The sequence below is a fragment of the Pseudopodoces humilis genome, chromosome 3 (genome assembly GCF_049639895.1).
Source record: "Pseudopodoces humilis isolate 2021_Gansu_Grassland_sample_001 chromosome 3, ASM4963989v1, whole genome shotgun sequence".
Taxonomy (NCBI): Eukaryota; Metazoa; Chordata; class Aves; order Passeriformes; family Paridae; genus Pseudopodoces; species Pseudopodoces humilis.
This window is the reverse complement of record NC_142202.1, coordinates 41,066,642-41,094,563: the sequence shown is the minus strand read 5'-3', so window position 1 is coordinate 41,094,563 and position 27,922 is coordinate 41,066,642. Positions and strand designations below refer to the sequence as shown.

General features: G+C 36.8%; 1 protein-coding gene across 3 annotated transcripts in view; it reads right to left on the bottom strand.

Annotated features, from left to right (window-relative positions):
• Nucleotides 1-27,922, bottom strand: part of SMOC2 (SPARC related modular calcium binding 2) — a 143,361-nt gene that overhangs the window by 53,518 nt on the left and 61,921 nt on the right. For 2 of the 3 annotated variants that reach the window (XM_014248348.2, XM_005518574.3), the window contains exons 5-7: nucleotides 20,521-20,568; nucleotides 16,396-16,479; nucleotides 15,547-15,621 (exon numbers count right to left, since the gene is read on the bottom strand). In XM_014248348.2, the coding sequence (XP_014103823.1) occupies nucleotides 15,547-15,621; nucleotides 16,396-16,479; nucleotides 20,521-20,568 (207 nt within the window). The remainder of the gene's footprint in view (nucleotides 1-15,546; nucleotides 15,622-16,395; nucleotides 16,480-20,520; nucleotides 20,569-27,922) is intronic. The other variant, XM_005518573.3, reaches the window with a different exon arrangement.

Sequence of the window (27,922 nt, the reverse complement as noted above, 5' to 3'; positions counted from 1 at the left end):
CTTCAGTGTTTCAGGCAGTTACTTTGACAGACATAATGCAAAAGTCTATGCTGCCATTGCCTCTCAGATAAGTACCTTTAAAACCTACTTGGTTTAAACAATCCCAAAATGAAAAAAATTTTAGCAATACTGAGAATATAATTAAACCCCTAAAACTAACCTATGACAGATTAATCAAAAATTGGCCACTTTTCTGCTGTTCTTTTCCTCTTCATCTCACCAAAGAGAAGACAAGAAGCAGGTGGAAAATGGGCATGCATATTATTACTTCTGTCTCTAATTACAAGGACTGTGTTGTGCAATGAAAAATATTTTAAGAGTGCAACAAACAAGTCGTCTAAGGTGGCATCATCTGCTGATGACTCTGCTCCCAGAACTTTTGTCCTCAGTATGAGATTCAACAATGTGAACGTGAAGCCTGGTCAAAAGGTGACTGCACTGCTTTAACCCTGCATAAAGCTGAAGGCTCATTTCAGATTAAAGTCTGTGCAGGTCTTTGCCCCCCTATATATTTGGATATAGCACACTATATCCAAGGCACACTATTTATATAGCACGTAGGATCTCAGTATTCATAACAGGAGAGCTCCAGGATTCAGATAGAACACTGTTTACTGATTTTGGCAAAGTTTTGTGTGCAATAAAGAGGATGAGCCAAAGAAGAGTAAAAGCCAGTAAGAATATTCTAATACTAATTCTTTCGGCTCCAACAACTTTTAATATAGTTTTGTGTTGTTCTTTCTTTTCTTTTTTTTTCTTTTGTCATATGGCCATGGTTAAACAGTTCAGCCTGTGCTTTGGTTTCAAGAGCAAAGACAAATCTTTGGCTTGGCTTTACCTTCAAACTTTGGACAAAAACAAGGGCAATCTGAATTCAAAATAAAAATTTCAATTCCACCCCACTTTAATCCCTGTTTTCAAAAACAAGTAGTTCTCTGAAGAGTGGATAATGCTGAATATGATGTGAGAGCGAAACATCGCTATGCTTTTGGAGAATGGGAGACCTACAATCATATTGAAAATTCCAGGCCAAAATTTCTGCTCCTGTAAACTGGAAACATTCCATTGCAGACAGTAGGGATCAGCAGCAGAAAAGTCCGTCCCAAGAATATTCATAACAATTTTAAAGGCTTCTTTATACTATACTATCCATATGCTACACTTTGTGCTATACTATCCATAGTAGCAAAGACTCTAGAATCAGTAAAATGAGAGTTTTAAAGAGTCTAAAGATCCTTAACCCTTTGCAACCCATGATTACTTTATGTGCTCAGAAGATCACTGCTTTTAACATGCCACACAAGTGACCTGTATAAATGGTACAGGCCTTGCAAAAATACTTCACAACAATATAATTAATGTGTATGAGAGTAAAGAGCAGGTTTCTCAAAGTGTTATTTTTCAAGGTATTTGCTTGGTACTTCCAGCCCTTTCAGACCAGTTCCGATCTTGTCTCCCCACACAGCCATGGATAACTGCCTCAAGCCATATTTACTTTGAAGTAAACTAAGTTAGTAAACTAACTTCCTACAACTAAGGAAGAAAATCCAAAAGACTGGTTTGGGCAGTACTGTTAAAGTAAAACAGATTATAAATATTTAACTTTTACAATAAGCTTCACAGGAAAGAGTAATGTTAGCATTCAGTCACCCAATAGGGAAATGCTTTTATTATTGCTTATGTGAAGACAGTTCTGTTATTGTTTCTACGTATAATGCATTGTATGCCTTGTGCTTTTTTAATTTGGGAAAATTAAATGTTGTTTAATGGCTGGACAATAATGCAAAAGGAAGCTCAGTGCATGATGCTCCCAGGAGGTTGTAAAGCTATTGCAATCAGAGCTGTTGCTAATTAAATCTGCCTATTGTTACTAAGCGTTTGGGGCCAAACCAATCGACCACTGGCATAATTAATGTAGTCCACAAGGGCTTTTAGTGGAACTTGTTTTCATCAACCATGAGGAACAAACACAGGCTAAAGAAGGGTGGAAAAGCCCCTACGTTTACCAACCTTGGGTCTCATTTGGGAATAAGTACAGTACACTCCCATGGCAAGTACCCTCGAACACTAGTAATTTTGCCTCATACATGTATCCACATTTCCATAAAGATAGCATGCAGAAGATACAGGCTCTCCCTTGCATCAAAGGGGGAAGGCTCTCCTTACACATTTTACCATGACACAATGGCAAGTATAGTTTGCAGAGTGAAAGGGATGAATATTTAAAGTTATCTATCAGTTGCAAGGAAAAAAGATCTAAATCCAATGTCACGATTTACATGACTGAAACACTGAGATCAACAAACAAAAGACATGAAGTCTACATGCAAAATTGAAAAAAGGGGTGCCTTTTCATTTATAGAAATACCACTATTTCAATTGATCAATATGTCTTTTTCTTCACTTCCACCTGCTATACTCCGTAAGTCTGTAAAGCTCCGTATTGAACTCTACAGTCCTCTACTAGATGCTATCTCAATCACCTCTCTGATGAAGCTTTTCTTCTGCTTGCATTAATCTGTCCAGATTGTGACAGCCCTGCCCAAAGCAAAGCCAGGGTTAGAGCCCTGGAGTTCCTGGCTAGCTGCCCTGAATGTAAGCAATGAAACCACGCTGTCTGCCTCCACTAGCTGACGTCAGATGTTTTCGCATACAATACTTTGTAGGCTGCTTAAGTCTCCACAATGACACCCTGAGGAAGTGATATTGGCACAAAACATACCCCAAGATTCTGAGCACCAGTCAGTAAGACCAACAGCATTTACATTATGACATCTGTATTGAATTTTATTTTAAAAGCTCAAATGAACTTCCACAAAACAACTCTCAGCTTTGACTAGGATGATACATTCATACTTGTGAAGCATCTTGACTCAGGATGAATTCTTATTAAGGAAGCATTCTTACTTAGAAAACTACTGAATTAATGCTGAAAATATACTTCACTAGCTTTAGGGTCAAACATCTAGTTGCTCCTACATTTTGGTATCCTTCAGTATCCTGCAGTACAGATAACAAAGCTGGACCAGGTATCTCTGAAACAGCCTCTCACACCCTACACAGATAGGTAATGACACCTTTCCAAGTTTACTCAATCTAGGAATCTTTCTCCTATTCTTTGCAGTCACTGCTCAACTGTGTTCTCCTAAGAGCTCTCAGCTTGGTTTTGGGGTCACTGTATTTTCAGACCACAACCTGCAAATTCATAGGAAGGTCAACAGCCTTTATTCTTTGGTTATTCTCCTCATAAAGCCCCCCCGTTTATGCCTCTGGCTGTCTAAGAGGAGAAGATAAAAGAAAAGAGATGATCAGTGTTACAAGAAATGCTCACTAGCATTTGAGATTGTGAAATGATATGTAGGCAAAAATTGAGAAACAGGCAGTGAAGAAGATCAGCTACTAGGAGAGAAAGAAGACTGCAGAAGGATTGGAACGGCATGGCGAATTCTCTGCAACCAACTTTGAGGATGAATAACAGAGACTATAGTAACATTGCAGAGGGCTCCAATAAAAGCAGGTATGAAATAAAAGATAAAATAAGTTTAAATACAATTCTTCTGATTCACAAACTTTCTTAATCATATAAGGGATAAAAAAGACCTGAAACAAGGCATTTTTCCTCTAGCCTTTCTGTGGACAGGGGGTTCTCTATATGGAGGCCATACAGGCTCATTTTCACATGAGGTAAGTAAAAGGTAAGTGCACCATGTCATCCTTAGCACCATAGTTAGTTACTTGGCATATTCTCTGATGTGTGAAGGTATTTATGAATATTCAATTTTTCTGAATATAAATATGATTCAGTGTGCAAAACACATCATCTGGTGACAATTAAGTTGTGCATAAAGGTAATAAAGAGAAAATACTTTATTCAGCCTTTCAGCTGGCAGTACCAGTGGAGTAGAGGAGCCGTTGTGCTGACAGCACATTCATTAAATCCAAGAAGAGCTCCAGCTATGTAACAGCAGCACAGGACTGTCCTGTTGTCACTGATTTGGCAGACTGATGTACTACATACAAGCTACTGTGAGAAATGAGTGTGTACTGTGTTTCCAAGAGAAGCGATAACACCATCATCAGTCCTGTACCACTAATGTCCCATGAAGAACATTAGAAAAAAAAAAAAAAAAGAAAGAAAATTAAAAGAAATCCTCCAGGCCTGATTCTCCTCTCTCCTTATAAGCATTACAGTGGTATTAGCCTTGTAACTGCAGCAGAGTCACTCCTATTTACACTGTTCTGAGTAAAATGAGGCTTTATGCCTGCTGAAACTAAATCATCTGCTCTAACAGTCATTTTCTATTATTATATTGGACTGTTGAGCTGAAGAGATGAACTACAGGATGTGTGACTACATTACAAGTCACTGTTTTATACTAAAGATGTTGGCAGGTAAATGGGAAGAAGTGACCTTTCAAAACCACTGGCATTTATACTGATATTTTTGGCTTTGCTGCTTCTCTGTTGTGTCAATTCATAGGAACTTAAAATCACATCCTAAAAATGCTCTTGAATTGATTTTAAATTCTGATTAGAAACTGCAAGAAAAATAAAACCATAAGTCCCTTAAGCTAAGAGACTTTTACAGCCAAACATGAGAGCAATGAGATTAGCAATTTTCTCATCACCTTCTGGCAGTTTGAGATTATGATTTTAGCTACATAATTGGTGTTTTAGGAAAGTCAGAGAGGAAACAAGATCAGAAGTTACTTAAATTTCTCCTCCCCAAACCAGTTAGGCAAGTAAACAAACAAAAAGTGCCCCTGCCTCCTTGCCAGCCAGAACCAGAATAAGTGGGCACAGGGATGTTCTGAAAGAGTAAATTGAACCAGAACAGTGTGGTCATGAGACTCTGCAACTAATCACACCCTTGACTCTGTTAACAGTCTCCATTGTATCAGAGAATGTGGATGAATTCACTAAGCAACAGGTAAATACAACCATCAGGATCAGCCTTTTTCAGTTCTTTCATCTTTTGGAATTTGCTTTAATACAGATATGAAAATTTGGCCTAATGACTGTGGGAGACACTCAACCTCTCCTATGATTTGAACTTGAACAGAACTTGCAATTCTGAACTCTTTCTTACAAAAACTTGATCTCAGATTTTGGAGGCACTTGAAGAGTTAATTTAACTTCATACTCCTCTGCTTCCAGACCAAATATCAGCAAGTTTGTTGCCCTGATCTGACTGGGTGTGCTGGAAAATAATTCAAGGGCATTAAAAGTCACCTGTGTTTGAGGAATTTATGTATTTATAATGCATTCTAGCCCCACAAAAAGTGCATCTAACCATTCCTTCAAATAGAGGCCAATAAAAATTCTTTCATTTTGATAAGTTTTTTTACTCACTGAAGAACAAAATTGGTAAGTTTAAACAGCACTAAGATCTCACTGGAAAACAACGGTACAAGGTAACTCACTGCTTAAATGGCAGAAACATAATTTTTTCCATAGTTTGTTATGACTGTAATACAGGTGGTTGAAAAATTTTGAGTGTCTGCTGGAAAACCAAGATTTGAATAAAAAGATGCTTTTCATTCAAAGTGTTTATTTTTGAAAAAAAAGAGAACAAAATCCCTCAACAAGCTGTTTGTGTTGAACTTCACAGAGATCCACACAATCCAAGATTCCTGAAGTGTCTGAGTTTATGAAGCAGGGAGACCATTATGTTCTACACATATTGTCAGCCTAAGGACCCATCCCTCAAAAAAGGAAGAATTAATGAAGTTTTAAAATTACAGCTCCAACAATGCATTACAATGAAACATCAAGATTTTTGAGTTTTGAGCTGAAACCATTCAGTTATTTGAAGACTTTGTTTATTGAATTTTTGTCTTGAAGATGCACTTTTTTTAGATGAAAATACATAAATTCAAAAAACAAGATCCCTAGTAAGTCATGTTTTCCACAGAAGGCTTAATTTTCAACCAGTTTGGCATATTAACCTTGGCCTTCTCTTTTCTCTTGTACTTTGACCAAGAGAATTTAAGATCTGAAATTTAATTTACAGCCTTAATTGTATTTAAACATAGTTTTATTTGTGGACGAGTGCAGATACTTTGCCTGCTGTTTTTAAACTGAAACAGGCATTAAAAATAGCTTAATGAAAAAGAGTGGTCTGTTTCTTCAACCACTGCTTCTTCTCCAGTAACACAGAAATATAGTGCACTGTAGAAATGATACTTAATGCTATTCCTAGGCAGTTATTAGTGCAGGGAAAACACAGTGTCTAACATTTACCTGGAGCAGTCTGACTTGAGAGACAACAGAGCACAATGTACAGAGTGCAGTGAAATGTAAAGCAAGCCAGTCATAACACAGTAGTTGGGGTCTAGATGGGAAGATCTCTAAGTGGGTTTATGTACTTTAGCAATGTAATTTTACTACAAGAAGTTCCCTTGGCCTGATGATCCTTGGTGTGGCCTTGCATGGAAACAAGGTTCTACACTGGAAATTAACAAAAGAATCCAGAACACTGCATTAAGGACAGGGTAGTGTAAAGAATCCATGGATGACAGCATCAACCTTGGACCTTTAACAATCCATAAAAGCAGACACTGCTGTAAAGAGACTAATGCAGTAGCTTCATTGCAGATGTGTGGCCAATGCACAGATTTGGAGGTGAATTCCACCCATCACACAGAAGTCACTGTAGGAGTTGAACTTCTCTTGCTGTTGTATCAAATGGAAAAATCTAAAATTACTGATGAGACCTCAAAATGTTCCTGCATCACGCAGCAATTTTTTACAGAATTAATGGAAAAGCCAAGAATTTATTTTTTTAAAATAATTAAGCATGAGCTGCAAAACAAGCTGTCAGCCTTGTCAACAATTTTGTTCAGAGATACATGGCTTGGGAAATAAGAAATCTGGAATTCATATGTGATAAATCATCCAATTAAAAATCCCTCCAAATTTAAGCCACCATGACTAGCCATAGCCTGATCTACCAGTGAAGATTATATGGTATTCCCATGGTCTGTACTTCCATTAACAACACTCAGAACTTTTTTGTGCTGATCAAGCAGTAGAATTTCACAGTCCACATAACTGGTTTTCGCTTTTTTCTTTTTTTATTATTCTTATTCAATTATTGGAAGGGTAGATAGCTGGTTATTTGACTTATCCTGATAGAACTAAAGGTCTAACCTGCATAGACCATGGAAATTTTGTCCTAACTATCAGGTCATTGTATGGTGATGGAAGGCCTGGCAGCTCTTACTGTTTACCCTGTTGCAAGACCTATCTTCTACATACCCAACAATCATAGCACAGCCATATCCAAAACCAGACTGTCTTGACTTATCTATTTCCCAGAAAGATTATGTCATTAGATATGATCCAGTCGAATATGTTTCTGTGCATAAACATGATTTACGTTATTTCTTTTTTTCATCTGTCACTAAAATTAATGTCACTTAACCTGACATTCCTCTTAGGATTTATGAACCTTATTGATGTTTTTATGATTATGCAATGTGATGTCTGGCAAACCACAGAAAGCTGTGGGTAGGTGGGGGAGTGCATGTCTGAAAACTAAAGGAGAACTTCAAGCAGGACTCTTGTGTCATTTACTTGCTGTAGAAAGTAATGTGATATAATTAAAAACGGCCATGAAAGATTACTATCTTTTGGCATCAAATTTTAACACATGCAGTAAAATAGAAATTATCAGCCTTGAATAAAACAGATTTTCTTTTTTTTTTTCGTCCCCACAGTGGGGGTCCAGTAAAGCCCTGGAACATCCTGAGGATAAAGAACATTAACTGGATGCAAAACAGAGCTCATTTTTAATGGTTTAGGATGGGAGGATCTTCCCCTGTAGTGGGAGGAAAAAGCTGGAAATGTTAGCGCTTGATCTTTTTTAAAGTTTTAAACTAATATGTAGAATTAAAATGAAGATAAATGAAAATCTTTGGGAAAAGGATTATTAAAGATAAGACAGTTCTATAATAAGCATGATCCAGCAGCCTATGAATTAAGAATGAATCATAATATACAAGCTGTGTGGGGAGGTCTGGAAAGTTTAATCTTCTTGGATGACTCTGAAAGAACTGAAAGAAAACAGTAATTTTCCTTTACCAATTTAGGTCAGGCAAGACAGAGCAAGACAAGGAAAAGAAAGAGGACCAGTGTATGAAGAGTGATTTTGTTCACTGGTGAAGAAGATGAAGAGGCAGAGGAGTACTGTTCCCTCCATTGTAACAGGTAAATCAAGATTAGGATCTCATTAAAAAGTAAGACAAAGTTCTCTATTAGGAACTAAATCAACCATTTATTGATTGGCCCTAGTGGTGTGAACATTCAGTAGCTTTTAAGCCATGAGTTTTTCAGCTGCCAGAGGGTACCTTGCAAGTAAGATTTGAAAGAATTCTACTCTAAAACTATTGTGGCTCTTGACAGAAAAAAAACAAAAAATGAAGCAAAGGGAACTACCTCCTACACTTTACAATATTTAAAAATATAACAGCAGTTGTGACAGTGTCTCATGGATCTCCCTCCCCAGCAGTTTCTTAAGAATGCTAGGTTTAGAGCAAAACACAAATCAGAAATTGTAATTCACTCCAAATAATTAAGTTCATTCTTGAACTCTAAAGGGAACATTTAGTGAATCAGCTATAAGAGACAACCCAAAGAGTCTAAGAAGGCCATAAGATTCTTGTTTTGGAAGCTTCCAGTCTTCATCTGAGTAAGTATTTCTTACCAAAATTCCATGCAATGCTTTTCTCTTTAACTGCTGTGCACCACTTTACTGAAAGAACAGGCCAAACAAAAAATGTTCTACCAGCTCATGTCCTTCAGCACCCACAGATTTTACAGGGCCCAAAAGCCAGATCTATGGCTAACAAAAAAATACTTGGACTTGATGCAGATGTCATAAAATAATGCCAGTGCCTTTGCCTGTGCAGGGAACTGACCTGCAGATGAGCCCAAGGTAAAAACTGACAGAAAAAATGTCAGGACTTGAACTTGTCTAAAATTTGGCAGAGACAGATTGTCCATCTGTTATGGACTGAGCTCCCTTTGACAGGATCCATGTGTTGACTTAATAGCCTGTTGGGATGTTTGAAGACATTTAAAATCAATACTTGTGCCTTCTACTTTCCTTTCATGGTTTGAATTGATGTTTTTAGGGCTGAAGCCAATTCAGTTTCAGATACTCTGGATTATCAAACCTCTGTGCCAGAACATTACAGATTTTCAACAGGCTGTTGTAACTTTTAGCCCCTGACAATGTCAGATACTCTAGGCATGATGTGGATATACTTCAGCAGTTTATTGCCATGCTTATGATTTCTCCAGCTACAGCTAATGACTGCATTTACAGCACAAGCTTGGGAGTGCAATTCCCATGGTTGGGTGTGGCTCATACCTCACTAATTGTTGGAAAGAAACACTGTCTTTAGGGCTGAGATGAGCTAGTAACAGGCAAAAAACTTCAGTTTTTCTGTGTAATTCAGTGGTTTCCAATTAATGGACCACTTCTACTCAGGCACTTTCCCTATGCCAATCTACTTTATGCATTAATTTGAAGTCCATTTGTGAGTGTCCAATGTAGGCATAATATAATAAGAGCAAGTAGGAGTCATCCTCATCTGCTCCTCCTTTAATGCTAAATACAAGCAAATTTGAGAATGAAAGATTAGCCAGGGCTCTGCAGGCCAACACACAACTTCTTAGGAACCCCCAGGGAAAAAGACAGGCAGCAAGCTTTTAAAATGCTTTCTTCCCCCTCTTGCCTATGTTCTTTCATCACTTCGTTATGATATTCATTTTGATTTCCTTCTGTTATAACTGGTTTCATATCTCAAATCTTCACATTGTAAAATAAGCCTAATTCAAAATACTTCTAGAAAACTTCTATTTTGTAATAAATACGTATGCTGAAACATGCAACTGGATCTTAGTTTTTCTTTGCTAGCTCACACAACTTTAACTGCAGGTAATTTATCTTCAATGAACACAAAAGCAACATCTGGAAAATGCAGCAATTAATGAAAATAAATAAAAAGCTGTAACTCCGTTTTCTGTCTCTAGCTTATTAATTCTCATTAATTCTCATTAATTCTTCTATGCTTACAAAGGAATTGCTCTTAGAATTGATGTAACTGGGCAGACACATGAACTCTTACATTTATTTCCTGTGAAATATTTTTTTTTTTTCCCATGCAAGTTTTTTTTTAACTTTAGGACTGACTTTTTTCACAATAGACAAAACAGGAAGAAGTTAGTCATACTGAGATTGGAATGAACATGAGCGTTGGAGTATGGAACAAGGTTTGTCTTGGTCCTTTCAGGAGGAGACTTTCAGGGAATGATCAGTGCACAAGGACACCACTGGAACAATTGACTCTGAGAAACAAAACAAAGCAAGCTAACAAGACAAACCTCACTGACAACCAACATAGTTTCCATGTGAGAAAAACTCTTATGTACAAATGCTTTGAAGCTGTCAGATGACATGACAGTAAAAACTGCATTCACCTCTTAGAATGTCATATTAATCAGTCTCACTGGCAGACTTTGCCAACAGATCCAGACTATACAGACAGATAAATGCAAGCAGCTACTTTGTACAGATACAGACACATAATTATCACTTTATATTTCATTATTTTATTCTATTAAGAAGGTATTCTCAGCAAACGTTACACCATTTTCATTTGCATTTGCAGCCAGTCTGTAATACATGGCTGTATATGCACATCAGTGTTTTCCCAGATGGTGTTTTGAGAATGAAACTCCTGTTGGATCGAAAGTTTCTAGGATTAATTGATAAAATCTTGCAACAGATTTTTTAAGTCCTGAAAATTATAGTCTGTAGCAAAAAGGCAGCAATAAAACACTACTCCATTGGGTCAGAAAATTAAATAACAAGCTATGTGTCCCTTTCACGTGCACAAAGGTGAAGTAAAAAATTATGATGATGATGATTCTACATTACCAGAACACCTATATAAAGTGGTTGAAATCTGGGCACTCTTGAAATCTCTAAAACCATAATTTGAGGAGACAATTAATTCGTATTTAGGATTCTTCCTTCTAGATGAAAATGTTATCATCACATAAACCTGACCCTGCCTCAGAAGTCTTAATGGTAGATCAAGGTTTTCTCTGGGTCAACCCTATTTTCTGATGGATCATGTGTGGCTTGTCCACTAGCACCTGCTTAAAGCATATAAGCATAAAGATGGCAGAAATCATGAATGGGGCACAAACACTGCATCATGTGTCTGTGTGGTTCAGATGAAATGTGAACTATTGGGTCAACAAAGAAAGGGAACCATTTCTTCTTCTCTTCTATATTGGTGATACTGGTCATACTGGATTATCAACACAACAAACACCAGTTTTACAACCCCTTTACAAAGTTCATTAAATACATGATCAACAAATGTATGATCAATGATATAAATCATTAGCACTAAGATACTAATACATCTTTATGGATACTGAATATGAAAGTATAATAATAAGAGAATAGAACTGAATAGTGAATAGGTGAAACTGTACTGTATTTTAGCAAGTAGAACAACATTCAAACATTTTTTTTATGCTGAATTACATTATCACCAGAATCTCTAAGGTCTTTAAGTACCTCTGTAAGTGTATTAGAGTTTATAGATGACTTTTTATTTCCTGTATTTGTAAAATTAATGAAATTTTACAGTAAGTATGGTTTATTCTGTAGTGTATAGATTCTACTGAGAAATTACTGAGTACTTTAAGAACCTTTTGAGCATTAAAAATATTATCAGTTAAATTCACCCTATTTATTTCTTAGGAAAGTGCTCCCACAACAGACAATTTGAAAATAATGGCTCTCAAGTTCAAGCTAAGAAAATTAATTTGAAGTTTCACTGGGCACTGTGAAAATAATTAAACTACATTTTCTTTGTCTATACTCAAACATAAAAAAAGGGTGTACAACCTCTGAAAAGTGTCATACTTTGTTCCCAAGAATCCCACAGGGATATACACTGATGATAGAGCAGATGTAGCAAGAAGAGGCTAAGATATTTACAGTCCAACCTGAGCTCTTCTCAGGGGACTGTATTTTTCCATGTTAAGTGATGGGAAAGCATTTGCAGTGTCTTCTCCACTCACAGTAAATTTGCACTAAGCCCTGAAGTTATAGTAACTGGCAATTGCAAAGAACATAGTCCAAAATATCCAGTTTCTTCAAGGCAAAAAAACCTTCTGTCCTATGGTCTTTACAAAATACTAAAGCTCTAAAAGAGCAGCACCTGGATTTCCAACTGATATCTGTGTGGGATTAAATTTGCCTAAAGCACAGCCACCTTAATATCAGCTACAGATCTAAACTAGTCACCATGCCTAGTGAGCTCCAGATACAGTCAGCTGCTCAGTGCTGGGGCTGTACCATGAGCTGGGTGGCTCTCCAGGCTCCACTGACTGCACTAATCACAGCCCCACAAACTACAGCAGGAATTTAGGCACACAGACAGGCAGCAGTGTAGGCTGCTACATTTTGATGTCTTAATCAGAACCCATGTCGCCCCTTGTTCAGTGGTTTCTGTTTATTTTTTATAGCTGTTGGTGAAATTCTTACATCTGATATGGCAAATCCGCAGTATTTTCTGTGAAATGGAGAAAGAAATGAGGAGTGTGGGGTAGTCATGAAATATTTGCAAAGGCACTGTAACATATGTATAAAACATCTCAGCAAAAACTATATTAGCAATGAGATGGATACTCTAAATATGGAAAGAAAAACTATTTTGAAAATAATCTTCAATGTACAAAAAGAGCTAAAATGGAGATATTTCTACTCAAATCTGCCACTTTAAATGGAGCTATTGTAAAACGATCCAGTGTTGATGGCATTTTTGCCAGGAGTAAAATTTTGTTCTCAAAAACTAATAGGTTAAGTATCACTCCACAAATGTCTTAAGTGAACAGCACAGGCCTTTTTCTCTGAGCCAACAAAAAGAATATACACTAGAAGGCATTATAGAACATGGATATATAATCCACTAATTTCATGCCTCTGTGAGTCTTGCAAATGCCATTACTCCGTGCTAAATTAATTTATGCTCATTTGGTCAAATGAATGCACTGGAGAACAAATATAAACCAGAATTTCCTGAGACATTATTATCTATCTTCCAAAACCTAAAACAGTTTATGCTGATTTTACTGGCTAATTGTAACTGGCAGGTCATTTGTAGAATAGTAAAAGCAAACCAGTTTATGAGGGGTAAAACAAATTTAATGTATTCATTTGTGACCTTAACTCACAAAAACTTTCTCCTAATGAGATTGATTTCTCAGCTCAAGACAAATTTGTAGATGACATGTTGATCATGATATTCAGGTAAAAACTAGCAAGAAGAGAGCAGTACAGACTAAAATAGTAAGTTTTTAAATAGGATATTTGTATCTTGCCTGAAATTTTTAGTTTTGTCCTTTTTTTTGTTATGTTCTATAGGCAGGGCCAGATGATAGTGCTATTTGCCCCTCAAGAATTTCTTTGACAGCACTAGGATTAGTACAGAAAAACAAAGGAACATTTAGCCTATTATGAATAAATTTGGCTTCGTGTTTTGTTTTATAAACACAGTTCCTATGCAGAGATAAATTTTCCTCATTTTCCTCAGGCAAATATTTTTCAATAAGCTCTCTGATGTTTGTATATCCAAGTCTGAATCAGAGTTTACTAAGCTAACTGAGTGAAGAAGACTTCTATATTTATGCTTTATATTGAAGCCTGGAAGTGGGAAGATGGCAAATTAACAATCCACTGGATTCAGTGGCAATATCTTTCCTGTTCTGTACACATAACAGTCCGGAGTTGATTCTCTGTGGATGTTCCCAAAAGCCTTGGCACACCCTGAGAGGTAACAAGGGGAAAAATTTACTTTTTTTTTTCCCCAAGAATTTAAAAACCTGCCTACAAGAATCACTGAGGACACTGGTTTTAGCACCTGGATTCACCTTGATTGATTATGTCAGTCTGGAACAGCAGTTATACCTACAAATTAAAGCTACACAGTACCTCCTGAAGTAATTCTGCTAGCCTGGGTATGGCACCTGAGCAAGACCTGCTGTTAGCAAACATAGCACAATCATGTTTTGATGATGGGCTACCAGTCACAACACAGGTAAATTACGGTTCTGATTTCTCTTCTCTTGTAAATACATGTTTAGACGGACTGAAGGTTACCAGTTCCCAGAAATAAACCCACCTTTTTGATTTTGTCTGTGTGGGGATGTGTGGGTGTTTGTGTGTGTTGAAGCTTTGGCTTCCATCAGCTACACTGAAAACTCAAGAAATCTTGCTTTAGTCTCTAGCACTGTCAAAACTAAACAAACACTCCTAACAGTGACTATTTTCTATACACATATTTTATGCAACAGAAATCCCAAAGGAATTCTGTTCTTGCCTACACTGACTAAAGAAATGACAAATTAAATCTCCAGCATGAAAAGTATTTGCTTCAAACTCTTGTCTACGCTGTTTAAGGTCCCTCCCTTAAGTGTCTACTGGAAAATCAAGGATAAAAAAAAAATATTAATAATTATTGCACCAATCTTAAAAACAGCTTCTATAAAGGAATCTTTAAACTTTTTAGCATCTTACTTTCCTTCTTATGATGATTGTTTGTCTTTTCTAAATGCTTTTTGGCTCTCAATTCAGTAAAATACTTAAGCACAGTACTTAATATAAAGCATAATCTCAGTTTCTACTGGTTTTGAAGCATGGCTTGGGGTGATTTACTGAATCATAGCCTACGTCATTAATGTTTCCTTTCAAACTATACATTTTTCCACAGAAATAGAAACCAGGAAGATTCTCTAAAGTTTATCCCACTGAAAGGAAGGAGCAATGAGAAAGGCATCAAAATCCACCAAAGCACTGAATTTATCTGAATACTACATGCTTCAGTTTTAGGACATTCACCTGACATACCTAATCTAATCCAGGTTTAAAAAGCTCAGTTCTAAACAGTGATGAAAATAAGTACAGCCAGAATTCCACAATTATTTTTAAAAAGCAACATAATTAATTCACACCAAACCAGTGATCAGTTTGTAAATAGCAGGTGGCTGATGCAGTAAAAAGCAGGTAACACAGTCTTTCTGAATCCTGCTCACTGACAACTAGCTTCTGGTGGGAGTTTGCTTCTTTTCAGGTTTGCCTCCTAAGATTTACCACCTAACAAATATAACCCACAGGAAAAGCACCTAATTGCTACATATCACACAAAAAATAAACAGATAACAAAGAGGGAGATAATTAAAAAGAATGCAAAAATTAATGTCTGACCCACTAACAGATGCAAATAGGTGTGAGCCAGAAACTTTAGTGGACTGATATAATTTTAGCCAAGTAAAGCCTGGCCAGAAGAACTTCTCTATAAAATGAACATATGATGCATGAGCTTAGTAAATCATCACCATGCACATCATTAAGGCACTATCATACAACAAGAGTGGAAACATTATTAAAATGTTATTAAAATGGTTCATGCATATTCACAGGAGCTTGGCAAAGTAAGGACAACCTAAGTTTCTTACCTGAGCTTTTATTGGTTTTGTTCTGTCTACTCTTGACTTGTTCAGTCCATAAGGTAGGATAACGAGAAGCTATATCTAGAAAAAAAACAAAGGCAACAGAAAATACTTTATAAATGTTAACCTTTTTAAAAGTTATTAGCAACTGAATAGCAGTCTGTAGTTTTAAAGAAGCATTTATAAAAAAAAAAAAGTGGCCCCTCTGGTTTATATTAAGGCACTTTAGACTATTATTCATGCAAGGCATGAATAGCTTTTTCCTTATCGCATTTGTACAGAAGATTGAAATAAATACTTTTAGACAAAAATTATGTTTCATTAAAATAAAAATGTCCTAGCCTGGACCCAAAGTATATAATGACTGCTGACCAAGTTCTGCAAGATTAGCAGTGAGTGATAAGGCAGCCATAACATAGGACCATTATTGATTATTTCATGGCAATTAATTTCTCCAGAGGCAAATAAGCCTCACAAAACATCAGCTTTAACAGTGATATTACCAGTCATTATGCTGAGGACAGAATTTACCCTTTGAGCTGTTTATTTGAACACAGAGTTTTAATCTCAGCTTTGGCTCAAATTTAAAACCTGTGGCTGCCCTCAGCAGTGACAATTAAAATTGCTGATGTTGGTCTCCACATGTAAAATCTCATCTCAAGACTATCACACAAAATTCAATGCCTGTAAGACCCTATTGTGTTCCCTGTCTTTGTTGTTCCTGAAAAAAGAACAGATGTTTGCAATTTCTTGCAACCGCCCCAGCAGTTGTAGATACTCCTAAAATGGCATTTTATGTTGTGGAATAGAGTCCATAACCGCACAGTTTAATACCACACTGTTAAATTTGCTCACCTTCTTCATCACCTTGAGGCTGAGTCTCCAGCGCAGGAGCTGAGGCATCATCTGAATTCAGAATGGAAAAGATTTGCAAGGAGACTACAATTATGAGAGTAAGCTAAATAAGTGTACATACATGATTGAAAATAATGATTTGCACATAGCCCCGGCCAGTAAACAAGAATTTAAACATTCTTTATAGGCACTACACAGCACAAGTGTATTATATATACAGACTATGTTTTATAAATGGATGGGGTTTAAGGTTATGGATGTTGAATTTATTCCAAGTTCTTTGGTGATGCATGAAGTGATCAAGTTGCTCTCTGGAGCGTAATTCTTCATTTCTAATGCTGCACACTGATACCTATAGATTATAAATGAAAAATCAGCACTTCTAAAGAAATAATTAGATAAATGTCCAGAAGAAGTGAGACCTGTGAGAGCAAAAACAGTCTGGAGAGAATGAGTGGCTACAGACACCTTGAAATCAAAGGGTTTTTTAAGCACAGCAGGATCTATTTAAGAATCAAGTTGATTTTATAAGTAAGATTCACAGATTGTATAACCAGAATATTTTTTTGCACAGCTGTTATCCTCTGGTCAGCATTCTCCATCCACCAGCTACAAACCATTACTGCAAGAAAACAGGGAGGGAAAATTACAGAAATTACAAGAAGATGTGAGTCATTTTAGGTTCAGTTAAACACAGTGGAGGTAGTGCTGGAAAAGAAAAATTAAACATTAAAAACTATTTAAATAAGCTTTTGCTAAACAGAGTGGTACCAAAGACCCATCTTTACTTTATTATATTTTTCTTATTTAAAACTATTGCAGATGTGGGGTAACTATGACTCAGGAAGTCATGCTAGCACATATTTTCCAGTCATATTTTCCTGTGGCATGGAGCTAATTCCAAGACCAAGGTGTACTGCAGTAAACAGCATCTTCCATGCAAAGGTTTTATTACTATTTCTTGCAGTTTCACAATTGGATCTCGGACCAAAATAGTTTCCAGATTGTTTTCTTGGCATTTTCATGGAAGACAGAATCAAAGGTAACTAAGAAGCTGCTTCTGGCATGTAGCTTTACCTGGGTAACAAGGGAGAAGCAGTTTCCAGGCTTTATTTCTCCTTTTCTTCTTGCTACTGAAATTCAGAAGAGTCTCCTCCTCTCTTTGCTATCACCATCACTGTTTGGGGTGTTAGGTTTTTTTTAAGTCCGAGTTGTCTTTAAATCATGCAGAGAATTTGGAGTCACTCTGGCCTTTGCCTCTAAGGGTCACAGTCTAGGTCACACCAAATACAGATACCAAGGAGATATTGATAGCAGGTATCAATAAAACCAAATTTCCAGCCATGGAATAGTGATCTTTATGCTTTTCACAAAACCAAAGCAGCAGCAAATGGGAGCTATTTTCAATGCAAAATTATCTAACCAAGGCATAAGGAAAATTTTCTTAAGAGTGCCCAATCTTCATTTCCACACTATGACAGGATTCTTTGCTCCAATGCTATGAAAGACTTTCGCTCCTCGTTATTTTTGCTGGCATTTCCGTGGTGTCCTCTGGGTGGTGGAATAAGACCATTGATTAATTTCAGAGAGGCTATCAAATATCCTAGTGTACTGAAAATCAAGACATATATTTAGGTCATCAATCAGTATGTGATTCAGGAAACAAAGTTATTTCAGAAGGTAACTTATGGTAGGCAGGTATTACCTAGAGCCAAGACAGAAATCAGGTCTTCATTTAAATGACATAAATCTAATAATCTTTTGTTGCACAATTGCAGTATGTGACACAGTCAATCTTATGTAATTACCTGAAATTCAGCATAATACTGCAACTCAGTGATAATCTGCCCAATCAAAATTAGCCTCCTGAACTTTGTTCAAGCATCATTTAAAACAGTTTTGGTGGTGGTGTTGTTGTAATACGATACATGTTTAATGAGTGATATGAATTAGATATCTCCCAGACTAATTGCACAATTCTTCCTGGCTGGCACATGCATGCCAATCCATGTATTTAAACACAAACCTGTTTAAATTGTATTTTCTGTCAGAGTTCAGTTACCAAGAACACAGTCCTGAAGTCAGCTAAGAATCAGAAAAAAGGGATGTGATCCCAACTCTGACACCTGTGCTTTTCAGAGTATAAATATTTTCCTTGGATAGAGGAGAGAACTGTGGGGCCAGAGAACATACTTAAAGGAATTCATTTTAAGCGTCATTTCTGTTCAGTTTAATGTTTAAATTTACAAACATGCCAACAAAGCCTCTGAACTCCAGTATCTGCAGCTGGAAATTTTCTTTCAGTACTGGAACACCCAGAGAAAGCAGGGTGCACAACTACAACAGATATGGCTCCCCAGACCCTTATCTATGAGACGTCTTGCAAGGGGAGACTGTCCCACTCAAGTCTGTGCTGTCTCTTGAGTAGAGTCCTCAAGACCACACCTTGCAGGTCTGAAGCACATCCTCTGGAGCACTGGGAACACTGGGAACCAGCCTAAGCTTGCTGGGCTACAATATGGGCAGACACCCCTGGTTAGTCCACAGGAACGGAGGAAAGAGAAGCAGGTGGTCCCTGCTTCTCTACTGTGCCCCTGCAAGCTACACAATATGTTTTACAACACTGTGAAGCTGAAGTACAGCTCCTTAACTCAGATAGATGTATGATCCTGGTCCCTACTCTGTGAGAGTCTGTAAAGAATTTGGGATGTCCCTGACAACATTACTTTATTTAAAGCATAAGGCAGTGACCATCTGGAAGAAGGGTGAGGAGAGGAAGACAGCAGTGTTTGAGAAGAAGCAGGGACCACCTGGGAGCTGGGCAGGAGCCTTTCATGCTGCAGGCTTGTGCTGGAGAACAAAACCCAGGCATGAGTAAAAGGCAGTCCTGCCACTTGAGACACAAATATACGTGGTGAGAAGGGAGATTTGACAAACTGTGTTCATTTCCTTGTTCTGTGACTGTTCACTCCGGGTTCCGTAGTTCAGCCACCACAGCCACAAACGAAAATAAAGGATCCCAGTCAAGTTTTATATAAGGGACAGGTCGTTCAGTTCAAAGCTGGAAATGAAAGTCCAGACCTGAAGAAAATGGGCAACCTAAGGTTAGTGGGAGCCTCAGTTTGTCTGGAAGTACATGAAGGAACAATTTGTCAGTATTTTGTAATTATTAGCCTTAAAGAAGTACTGATTCTTTCAGCCTAAAAGAAGTATAGTTTATTTAAATGTCAGGTTTATTGCAATAAACTGCAAAAGCTCCTGTAAAAAAAATTCAATTATATTTACCACACACCAAATAGATAGGCATTAACATTAGGAAAAAAAATGAGTAATTTCTTTAAAATTTATTTATGCAGTGTAACTGACAAATACTCAGTTCGTTGTTTTCAGCTGAATCTAAAATTATTTCAAGTGTTTGGAGAGTGTAAACTTTAATTTTGTTTGGAGCATAGACATTCATTTAAATCTAGCAGCTATGTCCTAGTCACACCAAATTTTGTCCTGCCAAAAATATATACATCATGACCTATATCAAATAACAACAATCTTCTGGCCATAAATATTAAGACATCAAATGAATTAATCACAATACAAAAGCAAAGTGATGGGTCCAAGATGACTCAAGCACTGATTGCTATGGAAATAAAGTGAGAACTCCAGTTCCCAAGATTTTGGGGCTGCAGAATGCTATTTTTATCAAAGAGACAGAATAATCTGTCCCCCAAAATAGGCAAAAAGTATGGGAAAATATTTCCAAGTGTAGATTTGGGAAGGAAAGTTGTCTTTCAAAATTCAAAGCATTGAATTGTAAAATCTATAGGACCAAGACTAGAAAAATATAGTGTCTATGCATATATATATATATATAAAAATACATGCATACTTAGATATATGTGTGTGTATATAAATACATGCATACTTATATATATATATATATATATGTTTGTAAGTTTGTTAAATATCTACAATGCAAACAAAATTAAAAACATTATGCATGCATACATATTACATCTGCAGCTATAATACATCACAAATTTATATTGATAATTTAAATATATGGAAAGCCACAGTAGTGTCTCCCACAGCTATTTCAGCTTCTATTTAAAGGCCAACTAAGATATTTACCTGTTTTGCCTGCACCTTCTCGTTGTGGCAGCTTCTCACTCACTGAACCTGGAATTGGAAAAAGGAATTAACCAGAAAAATATTATTTTCATTTCTAATATGCTATTTAAGAAACACTGTTCAGCTTTAATGATTCATTTTTGTATATTTCAGCAATAAGTATCAGCAAATTCTTCCTTTGCAAACCAAAGGTTTTAGCTTTGCCTGACCTCTGCATTTGTGCACAATCCGTGCACTACCAGACTCCACTTCTTGGCCAACACAAGACCTGAGAAAGAGGTAGCATTAAACACTACATAGACACAAGTCCAAGAACATGCTCATGTGCTTCAGGATGACCCTTTCCCTTCCCCACTGCCCCAGCAAGGACAGGTCCTGCAGGAAGGAGCATCACCCCAGAACCACTAATTGCTGTCCTCGGTACAGGCAGCTCCCTCCCTCTGCTCATTCCTGCTTCTCACACCTCAGATGCTCTCTGAGGGGCTTTTTCAGCCTCTAGGCCAGGTCTGGCTCAGATTAAAACTGTTCCTTTCTGCTTTAAAGGCTTCACACCTTGTGGCTCGTTTAAACCCTGTGCTGGTGTAGCAAAGTGTTTGTGTGCTGGGGGTGGGTGGGGGACAGCCTTGTTCTGAGCCTGAGCTGGGCTCACACCCCACCCCCAGAGCTGTGGCCCCTGGGAGAAGAGACAGTAGAGGGGAGAGGGGAGTCAAGAAGATTACAGGAGATGGGTTTTAACAGCTTATGCTACCAGCCTAGACTCCAGCCCAGCCCAGAATCCAGCCTTGCTTTCAGGCCATCAAGAAATGGAGAATACACTCATTTTCTTAGTAGTTTTTCAAGTGGGCACTTTTCCTTAGGGTTTAAAATAGAAATCCTTCCTTGTTTCTTGCCTATGTGCCATTGCATCCATTTTTAGGATTCTAATTAGTAGATGCTTTTTAACAATTTATCTGTCTCTACTGCATTAAAAAGCACTTTTAAAAGTGGTATTTTACTCTCTGAAGAGACTTGAAGTGATCAAATTTTAAAAATATGAAGTCTTCCCATTCTTACAACACAGTCTCTTCTTACACACACCTGCTATAATTAAAGAAAAAATACAAAAAAAACCCCTCATCTGACACATCTGGCAGATGCTTGTATGTGTGTGAAATAATTTAGCTGCCTTAATTTTCTTCATTTAGTCTGCCTGGAATAACTACAATCACTGTGTTTAAAAAAAAACAAAACAAAAACTAAAGAAAACCCAAACCTTGCAGCGCAATACTTGTTTCTAAAAGGACAATTTAAATAAGAGAACCCACTAAATCACAGGCCTTGCTTACCATGATGGTTACTTCAGCAGGAAGTTTAGACAAGGAGTCTGCCAGAGGAAAGACGCCTAACATTACAAATCAGCCCCGCTGATTTTAAAGCCTCCATAAAAGAATACATGGCAAGGCAGCCAAGCTAGTAACCTTCTGATGGATTCAGCTCTTAATACAGCTTTATATATCCATCTGAAAATATTATTCTTTAGACTTGCTTCCTTTTATGGCGATAGTGTATTTTTGGTGTGTTTTCATTGTATTATGCTTGAGTCACCAGAAATTCAATAAACTTAGTGATGCATCAGTATTAATTGAGGCAGGAAAAATAAAATCATTGTCATGATAGGAATTATATACAAGGGTGTTTGGGGTAGCTTGCACTAAATGGGCTCTAATATTAATCCATGTTTTTCACTCTGAAGAGGAGGCAGATTTTGTATTTGTGCTGAAGCCAGAAGATCTGAGATTTTGGTGCTTGGCTTGCATTTGATAAAAGGCCCAGCTTGAACTCAAATAAGATGTTCCAGTGTTCGGAAGTACTACATACAAAATTACAGGTTTTTCTAATTGCACTAAATACCAGTGACCCAATCTTTCCTCAAATTTCATCCAGCTACTATTAACTCTGTAGTTTCTGAATTTCATTTTGGTGCCCAGGCTTGTAATTATAATTTTCTTGCAAATCCAGATACTTTAGGCCCCACTCTCAGTCACACAAGCACTTTAAACAGGCTTTTCATTTGTGAGTAGAAATGATGTCTCAGCAGGGGGAATGTGTATGGTGAACTGCTACTGATACCCACTTTGTTCCAGTTTGGCACCAGTGCTGTCTCTCTGTGAACATTCGAACTACTAGTATAAATTGAATTCAGTTTATACATATTTAACACATTGGTGAAATTTATATAACATCCCACATCTTAAACTAAAAGCAGAAAAATCTTTCCAGATGCATTCACATTACTTCATCTATATGAGAAACGGTGAGAATGACTAAAGTCTGGGAGAACTGAATTTGATTTTTTTTACCCTAGATTTTCATGGAAAATTAATGGATGGAGGAAGAAAATGGCATTAACTATTAATGCTATACTAGTACTAAAAAGTAACTTTATCATACTGAATCTAATTTCAATAAGAAATTAGATTGATTCTATAAAAATTAGGTTTACTAGTCTAACATGATTTTTTTAATAGTCTTAGGAAGTCAACAAAAATATTTACAGAATTTCCTATGAAAGAAAACCTCTGCCCTTCATATAGTTCCATCTGAATTTTTCAAATTATGCAGTATAAACTTCTCTTGTTCTCTCCAAATTCAAGGTAAGGAGTTATTGAGTTTGTTTCTTTTTTCTACCATTTTCTGAATATATTTAAGGTAAAAGCACTTCCAGCTTAAGTGGTGCTAGGAAGTTGCATTTGCAAGTTTTTAAGAAACTGTGTCTTCAATATTCATTGAGATGAATCTCCACATTTTCAGCTAAGCAGGAAAGAAAACCAACTTATAACTTCTCTAAAAGTTAGACAATGCAATTGGCTTTGAAGTTTTCTGTACACTGTAAGCAACCAAATTACCACATAAATAAATATCCTTATGGAATGACAGAGGACGAGGAGGGATATTACCTTCAGCAGCATTACTTAAATAGGAAGAATTTAGCACCATTCAAGACTGTATGCTTGCTTAGCCATCTATTTATGATTCTGATAATTTATTTTTTTTTAAAGACATATATATTCTTAGTTTATTGCAAACCCCACAATTCCATCCAATTTCACTCTAACAGCATCTGGGGCACAATAAGTCTTCCAGGGAACATGATGTGAGTTTTGTGGTTTGTGATTTTAGCATATCCATTTTCTATAATTCTGATCATATGGGACTTGGCTATAAAAAAAAAGGTGAAAGCTTAATATTATCTAGTTTAGATAATTATTTCTGATCTTCTACTAAAGAATTCCTGATATATAATCACTGAATGCAGGTATCAGGAAAGGTAAATTCCCCCTGCTATTCCTATCTCACCTATGGCTGTGTCTGACTGTGTATGTATAGGCAAAGTACCACTACATGTGAGGACAAAATATCTGGGTGATTCAAGGATGGATTTTTTTTTCTTCAGGTAACAAAAAAAAATAATGTCAATTTTAAAAGTTCACTGCCTTGCCAAACGTATTTTTTCTATCATATTATCTGATCATAGTATTATACTGGAAGAGTTCTAAATTTCTAAAGGTACTAACTTGTATTTTGGCCATAAAAGCTGATTATACCATCTTAATCAAAAGGTAGCAAAACTACCTCACAGGAGAATAAAACATGTCTCCATACCTCTACAATCTCACTGGCAGGAGCCCAGCATACTTAATATGGCATAAACCCCCTACAATAGGCAAAGACTGTATTTTCCAATGATAATATAACACCTTCTTCTCAACTTCTGCCCCATTTCTCAGGACTCCCTGCCTATGGAATTTCTGTAGTTCCCAGCAGCACTGATAACAGAGACAGAGAGTTGTAAAAATGTCTTTTTTTTTTTATGTCTGGTGTTCTTTAGTGAAAGGACTGGGAGATATTCATCATTTTTAAGGAGCTTTATTTTTAATACTGTCATGGGAATGTGTTTGATTTACTGTCCCTCTCACCATTGCTCCTGCAACAGTGAAGACTATTTTCATGGAGTGGAACAGCATTTTGAGATTTATCACGTGTGCCTTAGCAGTACCAAATGCTGATGTGGGAAAAACTAAAAAGGAAGGAAGAAGACCCTCTTTCAGGTAAAGATACAGTAATTAAAGCAAAGGTTTACATAAAACAGCATTTTTTAATGCTGCTTATGACCTTCATCCTTCCACATCTTATGTCTCTCGCACAAAAGGCAGCTTAAAAAAGAGCAAGAACAACTCAGTGAGCAAAAAATGGCTCCAGCAACTGTTTTTGATATGTAAAAAAATATATATGGGACACTTTTTGTACCTGAGATAACTTTAGGAAACACCATGTTATTCAACTAGCCAACCTTAACAGTTAGGGAAATGTAGAGGTTGTTTTGCATATCCAGTATCACAGAGCAAATGGGAAACATGGATAGGGGTTGGAATTGCCAAACCAAACTCCTAACTGTCAATCTTAAATTCTGTTCTGTATTTCCTCTATTAAAATTCAAGTTCTTCCAGACTGCCATGTTCTTCTTCCTTATTTCTGGGCATTCACCAAAGGTAGCTCCACTGGGGCAAAATGAAAGGCAAGAAATTATCCCATAATTTCAGAACAGCACAGTTGATTAGACATATATTTTAACCTTATCTGAAGTTGCTGAAGAATAACCTAGAACTGAAAATTAACTGAATATTTTCATTAAAGCAAGAAATTTTCATACATTCCGTGGTAGCACATTACCTATAAGAAAATAATTAGAAAAATATCTTAACTGTAAAAATTTTCCTCTAAAAGAAAGAGGAGGCAAGAGTGATCTTGGGAGAAAAAGGTGTGGTACAGGCAAACAGAAATTTTTATAAATGTCTATGAATATCTATAGTATCCAGCCTGCAGAATACACAGAAGTAGTGAAAATTGAGAAACATGCCAGTGTCAGGACGCCACCACTGCAGGAGATCTGCCTGCAGATCAAAAACAGCAAGGCAATTCCTGCATCGCGGCTAGCAAGACACGGTGTACTGGACTAACGAGGGACAACAATATTGGCAGAAATGACATCTCTGTAATACTAGTTGAAACAGGAATATATCTACACAACTTCAGTTCACCCACTGAAGTTTTGGTTATAACTCCTGTGCATAGTTTTACTAAATAAAAAAGTACTAAAGGGAATCAACAGTGATCTGGAAAAGATCAACACTCTTGCGAGGATATAAAAACCCAACTCTGTTATCCTAAACAGATGGCAATTTTTGAATATATACTTGGAAATGGGAGAAAGGTGCAGTTGTGCATCAGACTTTCATTTTGCAATATACAAACTAAGTTTTGCCTTGTTATACCCCATAACTTTCTGAGAAAATCTGTATCTGTCTTCTCTGCTGAATGAGAAGGTTTCTCCAGATCTCTCAAAACTGAGTTCTAAGCCAATACCTCTGCAAAATCCCCTAGCATTTCAAGTCTTACTTCCAAACTCTGCTGTAGCTGGACTTCTTTCCTGAGGGACAAAGGAGAAGTTATGAACAGTAAAATATGAGAACACTGATACAACCAGGGGACGAAATGTGCAGAGATAATCCCACAGGATCTCATAACAACTGAAAAATTACCCACAATCTTTCCATGGATCAAAATCAGACTCTGAATACTCACCTGTGCCCTGGAGCAGTTTATTTATCTCTGAGCTACAAAATTCAGTTTGAGTGCTATTATGACCTTCACCTTAGCACTTCTGTAAAAGTAATTTCCCTTCCCTCCCCTGCAAAAATGAGCTGAAGCAGTCTGGCAGTTTATCTGCTAGCCACATGAATATACCTTTGAGAGGAACTAGGGTTAGGTTCCTGTAGAGATATAGAATAATTCTCATATTAATTAATTACCTGTGAACTACGCTGCAGTTGCTCCTCAGTAATACCAATACAAATACAAAAAGTGAAAATATAGCTAGTAATTCAACAACATTTTGAGCTAAAATAGTGCCATGTGTTATAAGACACCTAAAAAACAATTATTTATCGAACTTTCAGCATCAGCATAACCCTCTTTTCACTGATGTCAGTGAAAGGACTGTTAGGGAGGAAGCTAAAAATGGATTTTGCAGAGAAAGAAACAAAGGTGCACTCTCAGAGAAGCCCTGGCTATGGACATGTAAAAACATCTCTACTCAAAATTACACAGAAGCATGAAAGTGCTGTCCTAGCCATAGCATCACAGAATGGTTTGCAAGAGATTTTAAAGTTCATCTCATTCCAAACCCTTTGCCATGGGCAGGGACACCTTCCACTAGACCAGGTTGCTCAGACCCCAGTCCAACCTGGCCTCGAACATTTCCAGGGATGGCACATCCACAACTCAAGAAGACACATCCGTGTGTCTTCTGAAGATGCAGATCAGTCATAAATTATAATGACACTAAAATGAAAAAGAAATCACATTTTCCTCTATTTTAAGGTTTCTGAATATTTTATATTATTTTTCACAATTGAGCCTTGTTTCACAGTTGCTTTTCAGACTGGATTAAAAGGAATATTCTGAAGAGTATTATTTCTGAATAAAATTCACCTACAGGTAAGATGTGGAAAGATTCTGCAAGTCATTTTAACTAGAAAGACCTTAGAAATAAAAATTAATTTATATGAACTTTGAAACTTCCACAGTGGTCTCTTCCTTCCTCCATCTATTTGTTAAAAACATCAATGTTGTGCTTGAATGATTGAAGTAGATCAGGACAGGTAAATTCTCTGATCTGCTTTCTTTATCAGCTTTGTTCACACTACAGGATTGGCTTCTTAAAGCTGTTTCTTCCACATTCTGACAGAGAATGGTGCTGCAGTGCAAATAGTTGTACAATAGATAAAGTGTGCAAATATTTGTAGAGCTATTACTGTACAATTCTCTCAATCACAAGGGACATAAACAGCAATTCTGACAACCATTCATACACTTGGGATTTATATTTATCATCAGTATTAATTAAATAGGTTCAGAGAACCCCTGAAAAACAGAACCTGTTAATTTTCCTGATGAAAGACAAAAGATAGCATGCAAGGCCGTGAATTTGCTTTGCCAATTAAGATCTTCAGGCAATTGTTTTCATTTTGCTTTTAATGTTCTATTCTTATTTTTAATTTCTTATTTTAATGCTTTATTATTTTTATTTCTCCTCTGGATTTGGACATTCTTGGAATTTGCTGTGGGAGTTCTTTCATTGGGCTATGTTATAAATGGGCATTCCCACTATGTTTTCTCCAGTACTCTAAATATTTGAATCATCAAAAAACAAAAATCCCTCTGAAATGTTTTTGCAAGGAGCTTTTGTACAAGACACTTTGTAATATACAGTGCTATATCAGCAATTCAGTTACCTGGTTTAATACATGGACACATAAATATGGTAAAAATGACCATTGCAGAAAACCTTGGATAGCTAGAT